At 38.4% G+C, this 12,025-nt stretch overlaps 1 protein-coding gene across 2 annotated transcripts in view; it reads right to left on the bottom strand.

The window, feature by feature from the left end:
* Positions 1 to 12,025, bottom strand: part of mtbp (MDM2 binding protein) — a 28,476-nt gene that overhangs the window by 15,781 nt on the left and 670 nt on the right. For both annotated transcript variants that reach the window (XM_053431681.1, XM_053431682.1), the window contains exons 3-8: positions 11,908 to 11,981; positions 10,241 to 10,389; positions 9,949 to 10,007; positions 8,947 to 9,091; positions 8,342 to 8,456; positions 3,722 to 3,838 (exon numbers count right to left, since the gene is read on the bottom strand). In XM_053431681.1, the coding sequence (XP_053287656.1) occupies positions 3,722 to 3,838; positions 8,342 to 8,456; positions 8,947 to 9,091; positions 9,949 to 10,007; positions 10,241 to 10,389; positions 11,908 to 11,981 (659 nt within the window). The remainder of the gene's footprint in view (positions 1 to 3,721; positions 3,839 to 8,341; positions 8,457 to 8,946; positions 9,092 to 9,948; positions 10,008 to 10,240; positions 10,390 to 11,907; positions 11,982 to 12,025) is intronic.

The raw sequence follows: 12,025 nt of genomic DNA, 5'->3' as shown, positions 1-12,025 counted from the left end.
ATATAATAAAAACCTACACTTAAACTCCACGATTGTCCAACTTGTCTAATGAGCTCACTATGTCAAGAGGAAATCAATAATAGATACAAATTCTTTGTCACGTGGAAAAAAATGGTCATCTGCATTTGCAAAAATCTACATGAATTCACAAGTGTGAATCTCAATCTCATAATTTATTGAACTGGAACAAAAACGCGGTGTCGACCTATTTGCGACATATATATATATATTAAGAGTAGATGAAGATTTTAATGAGCACTGGTTGAATCCCCATGATAAGAAAGTGTATTAGTCCCTTGCCTGACCCAGTGTAAAGTCTGACTAATGCAGCAGCCAACACATCATTAAGAACTCCAATATCTAATTGCCCTCAATACTAACATCCACTTAAAATTATCCTTTGTAATAGTTTAAAATGATACATGTCAAAGCTGAAAATGTTAACGGTTTACAGAATGTAGTGCCATCTAGTGGTGAAGCTGCATGTTACAGCTGGCTCTAAAATGCTTTTGTTGTGGCGGGGAAGATGAAAATGTATCTCAATATTAACTGATCAATGACGTGACATATTAGCTACCAACTGAGAAACTCATCTGTATATTTTGCCCGTAAGAATTATTAAGAAAATATCCAACCATATTAAAGGTGTGTGATATTAACATTCCTATACCTAGTGTGCAGTGGATTTGATAAAACTCACACTGAGACAACGCCTCATGTTTGGTGCTCACAAATCACAGCGTGTGTGTGTGTCTGTGTTGGTAATTATCATAACAGTTAGTTCTGACGGTGAAGAGGCCTATTAGTTTCTGTTTGAGTTTAGACTAGGTATGTGTGTGTGTGAGTGAGTGCCCGTCATTATAGACTCAGTTATGCCAGCAATGTGGAGATGTGTTAGTTTTGTTGTCCTCAGAGGTTTTTATTAAATTGTGCGCCAAGACAATCATCGCCATCTGCTTCTCTGTACAGGGATCTGCTGCGATCAAACAACACACATACACCACGACTCTCTCTCTATAGACACATTAATACACACACCCTAACTATAGAACAGTGCTGCGTTATCTCAAGAGAGTGAGCACACACAACAACAAATAAGATCTGTTGCCAGAGAAAAAATTCCCAAAGAGGACAACGGTTAACATAAAGTTTCTTTAATGCTCATCTAATTAATGCAAGCAAAAGCTTTGCGCCTGTGTGTGTACACAATATGCACACACCATACAATGCCATACATTACTGGGCACAGCTCCTGTGCATATGTAATGTTATTGATGATAACCACCAGAAGAAAACTCATTACAGAAATATAACTATCATTATAAAATACCCCGACTCATGATGAGTAATAAATATGCAAATAAAGAGTTTTAACAATGCACACACCTACCACAAACACACAACCTCATCCACATAAAAAAAGCAACAACACATACTCTGATTAGAACTGTGCATGTGAGCTGTGGGTTTAATTCCAATTTCTTTTATAGTGTAAAAACCTCTTGTGATTCCATTTACCTGTGAGTTGGTGGCTGTTCCGTCGCGAAATGTAAAAACACTGACAAAGAACCAGTGTTTTGTTTCTTCCTTTCATCAGTTTACATAAAATAAACATTATGTTAAACTCTAAAATATCTACTTTTTTTTTTTTTATCTTCTTAGGAACAATGCCATTATTTCCTAAAATATCTATAGTATTGGAAATGTTTTACTTTAACATCTATACATTGACAAAAATCCATATTGGTCAGGCTCTTAAACAGACTTCACAAGTACATTACTGTCAATACTGCTGCTTCATAGATATTAATTGAGGCTACAAAAAGTGTGGATTAAGAAATGACAACAAACTGACAGCTCAATCTAGTCTCTCAGTAAGAAAAGTGACTCATAATAGCGGGAATTAATGATGAAAGATGGATCTCTGTGAAAACGTTAGTGACAAATGAAGGTTTGGTGAAAGTTGATGGTCGAAAGATGAAAGCAAACCCCATAAATATAACATAAGAGTGCAGTCTACTGATTTTCCTCCGTATAGACCTTGTGCATGGCCCATCCTAAATAATTTGTTAACTATATATACTATAACTGTTTAATGGTACAATGTCAATGGAAGTACAACAGGTCAACACTAATTTGGTAGATAAGATATGTTTGATTTATCGGACTGGAGGCCATTCAGTCACAGGTTCCTCAAAGTGATTAAAGGGCAACCAGGCAGTGACCCTTTCCAACTAATCTTCTAGCCACCAGGAATCATTAGAAGATGGAGCTTGTGCGGTCCATTCACCTCTTAAGCTAATAGATAAGATGTGGTATGAACTGGGGTGAGAGGAACCACAGGAACTGCATGAAAATTCATTCATTATCGACTTATTCTGTCCATCAAACCCACGGCTGAAGTTTTTTGGGGAACATCACTACACGGGTATTATTTCATCACGCTCTTCCTTTAAGCTTCAGAACTGAACAACTTCTAACATAAAATATTTCTCTACACAAGATTTATTCACTGACGAGATCTGGATCAAGTGCAGGCCCTGCAGCATGCTGGCAGAAGACAGTGGCTGCTACTGTCTGACGAAGAAACGAGAAATATTGAGGCCAATTGAGGCAATCAATTGGACTAAACGCATGAATTTACACTGCCTGAGGTGTTGGGACAAGTTAAATGGGATGAAGCTATGACAAAGCCTGGCTCCAGACCTCTGAATCTCTGCCCACATAACTGACAGGCTCCCAGTGATTCAAATGGGTCTGTTGTTGTTCCTAGTGACGGCTTTTATCCACAGCTGGAGAAACCCATCAGAGCTTTGTAAGTGGGATTAAGAATGGGAACATCTTTTTACGATACACTGCGGCTGCCTATTTAGCTTCACCCCTGAAGAACAGTGGCAGTCTGTGTTTCCCTGGCCAATTGTCATCCAATAAAAAAAAAGGTCATGGATCGTTTTTCACAAGAACGCTTTGTGTGTATTCATGAGGTCTAAGAAACATGTTGAATACATTTCCGACCTCAAAACATTTGTGTGCATCTTTAAAGAAGACATATATTGTGCTTTTTTGGATTTCCATATCATCAGGAGCTAAACCAAAAGCATTTCAGTAGGAGGCTGAAAAGAGGAGCTGCAGCAATTGACAGTACGAGGGAAGTGATGCATTAGAGCATGTACAACTCTTCAAGTAATAACTCAATCCAAATGTATGAATCTGTATACAAGCATAATGCGTCTCATTTAACTAGTCCATTGTTTAAATTCAATTCCAATTGCTCTTGCACATTCTTGCAGTTCTTTCTATAATACAATTGCTAACTGCTTATCAATGGAAAAGTGTCAATCTAGTTGTAGGACGAAACTTTTAAGTTATCTTCATCAGACAACAATTACAACATTTCCATTTGGGCCATAAATGATGAGGGAGGATGGAAACTCCGTATTGATTGAGTAAAACAAAACAGAACAAAATGTCTCACCTCTCCAACAGAGCACACAATGAACCCAGTGCAGGGCTGAATGAATAAAGTGAACAACATGTCGATTCAATCAGATCAGGTCTGCTCTCACACCCTTGAGAATGAGGAGATAACCATGTTTTCTTTTCAGTGTGAGCTACTGCCAAAGGTTGGTCAGAGGTTGTCTGAGTTCGCAGGACCTCGGCTCAACAACAGGATCATTTAAAGTTGAGAATTTAAGATAGTAGTCAAGAGTGCAGGACTCACCTCAGACTGAAGTTTGTGGTCTGTGGAGGTGTAGGGAGATTGCAGGAGACTGGGCCCTGATGTGTCCGGCACTGGAAAGCGCAGAGAAAAGCCGTCGAAACGGAGCTCTGACACATACTGAAACATAAATGCACAAAGTTAACACAATCACATTTAAATCAGCAGCTGTACAACATCAGACTTTGCCAACTGTTGGCCTGTCATAGTCTGTATATAAAGATGGATGAAATGACTGCTCATCAAAAGTGAAAACAACGCGTCTCAATCAGCCCCTAGTGGCTGGCTGCAGTAGAGGTCATTAACCCTGCCTCCTCCATGTTACTGGATGGGTCATGGAAGAAACTGAATTGTCAGTAGATAAAGTACCGGTATATGTTAAATAATTGTTTCTTAAGGTGGTTTCTGTCATTCAGGGTAGTTCTTTTCGCAATAATGTTTGTTAAGGTGCCCCTTTTTTTGGGTTAAGTTTGGTTTGGTGCCAAAGCTTCATCTCCTAATCACTACTGCACAGACTCGGGCTCCAAATGCGCAAGATCGCAGCTTTCATATCTAGGATATTTTAGCCTCATTTCTGAATATTTTTGTAATTGCCATAACACTACAGTCAATCACACAGCCATCATTCCTTTGTTCTCATATTACAAAAAAACTAGACAGTAGACATGGTTTTCTTTGCTCCAATCACATGGTTGTGCAGCTGGTGATATACGTGCACATACACACGTCCTCTCCAACACATAATAGCTGTTATATTATGGAATACACGGCTGTAAAGTGGGGGTGATTGTTCACAGGCAGGTTTTCACTCCGGTGGGAATTCTCCTTTGTTCCACCACTTTCCAACTGTGAAGCTGTTACAGACTGACTGCTGGAGCCCACACACTTCTGACTTTAGAAACTCGACAAAGGTCACTACAGTGAAGGTAAAGAACATGCCTGCCTCAGCATACTCCAAGTTAAGTAGAGACAACATGATATGATCTCATATCATGTTATATATCATTTTTTTTGGTCCTTGGTATGGGATTATGAAGCTGATACCAATATCTGATCAGGTTACTGGTCAATACAATAAAACATTTTTGATAAGGATGACTTAAATGTGTTTCAATTGTGGCCAAGATGTGAAAATGAAACTAGTCAGTGCTCTCTGGTGAAAAAGCTATTTAAGATAATTTTGGGGCATTTTTGCCTTTATTGATTGGACAGCTTTAAGTGTGAAAGGGGATTAAACATGCAGCAAAGGACCCCAAGTTGAAGACAAACTCTGATGGAGAAACTATTTAATTGAGACAGATTCTAAATCACCTTTGACATACCTCTCGCATTATTGTCTGGTACATGTTTAAAGGCTGCCTAAGTATTTGAATATTAACTATATCAATACCTAGATTATCTCGAATGAGACCAGATCAGAAATGTTGAGATTAATTAATTTAAAATCGAATATTGTGGGTTAGGGTTAGGCCTTATGTGGCCTCTACTATGGAATTTACACATTAAAACAACTTATCAAAACTTCTATGACAAAGTAGGATTTAGACTGTTGGTATCAGCCTGCAATTAGCCACCTGTCTGTATTCTCATTCCACTCCACAAACTTCCACTTCCCTTCAGGAAACAACAATAACCACCTCCGAGCTGCAACCCACGGGCTACAAGTTCCGATGATTATTTTAATTTTACAATTACATTAGGCGATTTCTTTCTTCTTTGTGGAGAATTATCCATTTTAATGATAGTGATCACCTTCGCACATGCAATCCGCCCGTTCTCAGCAATATTTTACTAGGACTATCATCCTGGGCTTTCTGCCTGCCAAGAAGATTGTTATTGGTTTAAAGAAATTTAAAAATGTAGTGTTTACCCCCTACAGCAGAATAATAGTTGGGGACCAGCGCTGTGTAGTCAGATCAGCATTGCCAAGACTAGTGTCAAAGAAACAAGCTTGAAAATGTATTCACTTAAATGCTGCAGCAACATATTCATGTGAGGTGACACATTTCAGCAATTCTCACATTTTCACTTCAACAGAAGGAAAACATGCTACTTCAGAACATATCCAACCTTTCAGGCTTTAAATGTACTGAAAACTATTTTGGTCACATTAAACAAACGCTGTTATTAAGTAAAAAATACCCAAATATTTACCTAAAAATTGTCAAAATAATGTCAAAACTGACCTGATTTGACATTATTTACAAAACAAGTGATTCATAAACAGAAGCAACTCAGCAATTAATTTTAGATGCAAGTTTATCAAGGTTTACCATGTCATTTAACTGTCAACTGTAAATCTCAGCCAACAGTATGAGGCATGAAAGAGAACTACATAGCGAAACAGATTGCTGATTATCCCCACAGGACTGTGGGAGAATGGCACAAAATTGGCAGAGACGTAAAAATACTGCACCTGCCAGAGTTTTCCCGTAATGAGAGAGAAACACAAGTTGGAGTGAGGTAATCTCCAGAGTAACAGCAGAATAAAATGCTGTCAATTCACCTCTGTCTATTCACTTTGACTACATAAGCAGGAAATCGGGAAAAAAGGACAATACATCCAAAATACTTGGAAATCTAATAATCCACCAAGATGTGGTTATTAAAAATCTCATTAAAAATAATAGGCCCTGATCTGCTGCTAAAAAAAACTCCCCTCTTGTGGAAAGACAAGGTTTGGGAACCTGGCTGCAGGGATTTGTTGTTGACATTAGTGAGGGATTCAAGATTATTCCAAAAGTGTAGATGGGTTTGCGGTGGTCACGGCTCGGTGAAGGTAGAAATATAAACCAATACTTTATGGACTTCACTTTGTGTAAAGCTGTACTTTAGACTTGTGTTCCATACACAACACTATATTGGACACTGGACACAGTTGCCTTCAAGCTCAGTTATTTTAATCTAGGTGTAATTTTTACTAGTCTGACCGATATGGATTTTTCGAGGGCCTATGCGGATAACAATATTATAGGATAAATACGTTTATTTTTGGCAATGATGACTAAGATGCTGTTATCAAAACATTATGACAAAGAAATGTAGCTGAGTCTTGCTTTTATAAACTTTATCATAAATTAATTATAGATGAAAAGAATACAAATAAAAACAAATATATAGAACTTGAATTAAATACATGCTGTTCATAACGGCCTATTTAAATTTTAGCTTAATACTTCATTGCCATTTCAACAGAGTTGATGAGAATTTATCTTGACAAGCTCACCCAAACATAGACAGGAAGAAAATACACAAACTCAAATCAAATCATAGAGTTATTGGCCAACAAATACATTTGTCGGACTCTACTTTCCACTTTAAACTCCTACAGAAGAATAGAACAGCAATGCACTGTTATCTCCTTTTCAATAACACCACTGTCCTTTAAGTACAGACAGGAACTGTCCAGAGGCGTTCTCTAACACTTGCCTTATCCCTCTGTCTGAACCAATAATTAATTGCAGCCAACTCACCGAGGAGCGAGGTCGAGTCAGAGAGTAGCCCGGCCGAGTCGGGTCTGCTCTACCAGGGCAATGCCAGCAAGGCAGAGCTATTTCCCATGACCCCCCAGTGACCTCAAGTTATTCCTCTGGATTCATTCAGTAGCAGAGAAAGACTTATTCCCCAAGCTGACTTAAGAAAAATATCACTCAATTCAAAAAGGAGAAACATGGAAATATACCCTATGGCGGTGTGTGCAGTGAATGAGTAATTTCACATGAAAAAGATATGGGGACACAATAGGCAGAAAGAATCAGGTCTAGGAACCACGATTAATCCTCAGCACAGAAGGTTGGTGAGGAAAACGCTGGTTTCTCTGTCGTTCTCACTGAGCACAGCGAGGACACTGTTCATAGTAAAAAGCCATGGGCACACAAGCTGGTGAGTTCAAAGGGACACAGCTATTTTCTCATGCCCTCTACAGTCCAGAACACACAACCTCACACACAAGCCATCTTCAGACCTGGCATTAAAATCCATCCTGAGTGATCTGATCAGACGTGGACAGCTACAGATGGGAGGGATTTTATCTCAGATTTTTTCCATCAACATCCATAAATTATTCCCTGGGAAAACAGTGAATATGTCAAAAACAATGTATATCACATTTTAAAGAAAGTGATTTAAGACATCCTGGATTGAACCCTGAACCGGATCCAAAATTCAATGGGTTCTTCCCTGACCCATACCACACCCTTACCCTAATTTTCATGGTAATTCATGCAGCAGCTTTTGTGTAATCTTTCTTTCAAACAAACAAACAAACAGAAAGAGGTGAAAAAACGCTCCTTCTTCTTTATTTATTGCACAGCTTTAAGCAGCACATTGATTCACTCAGCCCCTCTTGGCTCCCCTCTCTCCCTCTCTCCCTCTCTCGACAACACACAGATGCACGTAAACACCCAATAGTACAACAAAATTTCTGAAACAAAGACATGCACATAATCTAGTGTTTAATAAGTATATTCAAATAATTGAGGGAAAGTATTGACAGCTGTCGACTACATACAGCTTTTTCAATCGTAGCACTGATGCATGAACACACAGTAAAGACGCACAAACGTGCAGAAACTATCCCCAATAATTCTTCTTCATGATCACGCCACAAACAGAGATCATTACCTTCTTCTCTCTGATCATCAGGCCGCCCCTCCATAGTTCCTTATGGTCGATACAGACGTCCAGGTCATTAGGCTCCACCAGACCAGCACTCAGGTAGGAAGCTGCTTTCTGCCACCTGGGGAAAGACAAAAAAGATGACTCAATGATCAGCAACTTCTATTAATGATTAGGAGTTAGGAATAAAAACAGATTAACTGAAATGAGATCTTCTGTAGAAATGTTGCTCAGACTATCCATTACTGTATAAGTCAACCCATATGTATATTTACTCATCTACCTCCCTCTAGTGGTGAACTGGGGGAATTTCATATAGAATAATACCAGTATATTCAGTGAATACACACCACAGTGCTCCTTTTCCTGTATTTTATGCTTTGTATCTTTCCATCACCTATTCACATATGTGTCACAGTGAAGTTACTATATCTCTGTATGTGAGGATATGTCTATTTAAAGTCCAAACATGCTGATTGTGTGAAATGTATGCAACGATTATATAATTTATCATTAACTAGGCTTATCTAAATTAATATCAGCTTTAAAGTGTTTGTCATTTTGGTCAAAATAGAGGGAAGGTAATGTATTTGAATTTTATTTTCTCTTACCCAGTTGCGTTTTGTGTTACTACATTGATCTTAGCAGCATGCCAGCACGACATGTGTTTTAGGGCTCCCAGCAGAGGCAGCAGGTCTTTGATGGGAGGGGGTTCATCAGCAGAGCCCAACACCAGCACATCCAACAGGGCTTTACCTATAAGGGAAAACAGAACAAATTGAAGAACAATTCCAATGTAGTTTTTTCTTATATAATGTCTCTACAGGATTTTATGAGGGGACAGTGACCTAGGCAGGTCACTCCACTGACACATCTTCTCTGCGACTCAAAATATCATGACCAATGGAAGTAAAGTAGAAAGCAAGCAGTGACTCCAGCTCCTCGTGCAGCCTACGGTGAAGTGTGACTGTTCCCGAACTCCTGAGGAGGTGGTATGTTAATTAAGGGTTCTTTGAAGAGTGAATCATCACTGCAGGAGGTGGACTTGCTAAGAATAAGTCAGAGTAGAAGCATCCCATCTTCCCAGTGGTGACGGCACGCTGTATGTACAAAGTAGAGCAGGCCACCTTTTCTACAAGGCTACAGCAGGCAGATTGTCAAAATCTAATTAGTTGAAATTGGACCAGATCCTTGTCACAAAGCTGAAGAGTTTGGCTTCAGTAAAGAAGGTCTGGATTCTTCACTACTGACAGCTTTTGGCAAAGACAATATTCCCACTTGAGACATTGCTTAAATTAAATTCTTGCTCTGTTGCTATATCAGGAAACTATATGATTATTCCTCTATTACTATTACTTTTTAATACAAAATAGAGAAAACTGGTGAACCATGCTTAAAAAATAATCACAATATCCAAAATCAACTGAGAAGTACCATTTTGGAATTGCCTGAAAGAAATGTGCATAAAAATGTATCTTAATACATTTCATTTTAGTAAATTCTTTCTTATAAAGAAAAAAAGACCTACACAGGACAACATTAACATCAACACACAGGACAGAGCTTTAAAAATATTTATACATTCACAGATACTATGGATCAGTGAACTGTACCTGGAGGTGGTAGCTTGTCTGACAGTAGATGAATTCCTTCTGCAGCCTCCTCGAACATCCTGTTCAATGAAGCCATTCAGATCAGGTCCCATAGGGAAAGATACTACATCTGGACTTATCTTAATACAAAACCCTTTACAATTTAATACCTTAAAATAATATCAATATCATTAATTCACATCGGTTTTACAGTTGTTCACACAGATGAATTTAGCACAATCCTCCCAGAGAAGAAAATGTAAACCTGTTTATTTCAATAAAAAAACACTAACTATGAATCTGTGTCACTCACTCTGTCAGTGCTGGCTGATCAGCTCTTTGCTCCAGCGCCTCCTCATTACTCAGACAACTGAGACATGACTCCACAGCAGTAGGCTTCTCCTCCTCCCCATCACTTTTCTGATGGCCTGTTCCTAACTCTTCCCAGTCTGAGCTGCAAAACTACAAAACAGTTGAGATGCATTTAAGACTGATTTCAATAACAGAATTGTGCTTTTTCCATCAACAAAGTCTAAGTTTTATTTTTGTTCATATAACTATATATACATATTGTTCTTACCCTCCTTAGTTCCATTGTTTGTGGTGCTAAATATTCCTTAAGCGATTAATAAAGTGCTACCTTATCTTTAAATGCTTAAAAATCTCTACAGATTTGCCTCTTGTGTTACATATCAGAGAATAACTGTAGTGGACAGGATCAGCTTTGCTGACCCGCGGTTAACAACTTTGTTTGATATTTATCGACTATATTATAATTAATGCTAAACCTCACACAAATGTGATGTGGTACAGTACAATTATTGCATGTTTTGAGTGAACGTAAATTTTTGTTTCGTAACTTTTGATATTGTGCTTAACAGCTTCTATGAAGTACATTTTAAATGATCAGCTGTTCTGACAGTTCAGGGCTTGATAAAAAAAAATTGTTCTGCAATTATGTATTGATGTAGTCATTTCAGGATTACTGTGAACACTGACCACACCACAAATGCAGTAATAGTTGTGTTACAGTCAGTAAACTTGATAAGATGTGGGAAGATCAACAGCATTTCCCACTTTTTTTCTGCTTTACATTTCGAGGAAGCTAATTCAAAGAAATAGCTTGTGTTGCTGAATAATATCAGATATTAATTTAGGCTGAACATAGACTTAATTATACTATATCTTTAAGAGGTTAATACCTCAGCCTTATATAGACTTAGCAGTGAAAAGATTGATATCACATGAAAGACATGCAACCGAGGCTGGAGCCAAAAACTTCAATCCATATCCAGCACCTACTCCCTGAAGTCTGATTTCTAGGCAACAGCTTTTACTGCCTCACAAACTGAAGAAAGAACACAAATATGTGCTTATGCTAAAAACTTTGTGATACAAAACTACTGTTTATGGCAATATGACTGTGGCCCTTAGAGGTCAATGGACTGCATCCTAAAAAACACATGCAAATAGAGAAAGCATTTCATCGATTTGACAGCACAAGTGCAGCCAATTGAAAATGGGCTACAAATACTCCTAACACTACCAAATCACCACAACACATCCAAATATTCACATCACCAACAAATACTCCAAACACAACCAAATCCTCACAACACATCCAAATACTCACAACACAACTGAATACTAACAACACAACCGAATACTCTCAACATATCCAAATACTCACAACAAAACTGAATACTCACAACACAACCAAATACTCACAACACATCCAAATACTCGCAATATAACCAAATATTCACAACACAACCAAATCCAAAGAACACAGCCAAATACTCTCAACACAATATTTGGCTGTATTGCAGGTATTTGCAGGGTATATGTTGTCAAATTGACTTAGCTGTTTCCTCCATTTCCATGTGTTGTGTGTATCTGAATGTGTTTTCTTGAGTTGCAGTGTATTGTCCTCTCAGGGTCGTTTCTCTAATGTTCTCGGATCTCTCCTTTGTGTCTCACCTGTGTGACTCCCTGGCAAGCTTGAACAGCGAAGTACCACTTGCGACCTGCTGGGCTGCCATCCAGAGAACAAGCTGAGGGACATGCAGAGGAAAGAGGTTGAGTGAGGTTTCTGTGA

This window comes from Pleuronectes platessa, chromosome 10 (genome assembly GCF_947347685.1).
Source record: "Pleuronectes platessa chromosome 10, fPlePla1.1, whole genome shotgun sequence".
In the NCBI taxonomy this organism is placed as follows: Eukaryota; Metazoa; Chordata; class Actinopteri; order Pleuronectiformes; family Pleuronectidae; genus Pleuronectes; species Pleuronectes platessa.
The sequence above is the reverse complement of the archived record's forward strand: the minus strand, read 5'-3'. Positions and strand labels throughout refer to the sequence as shown.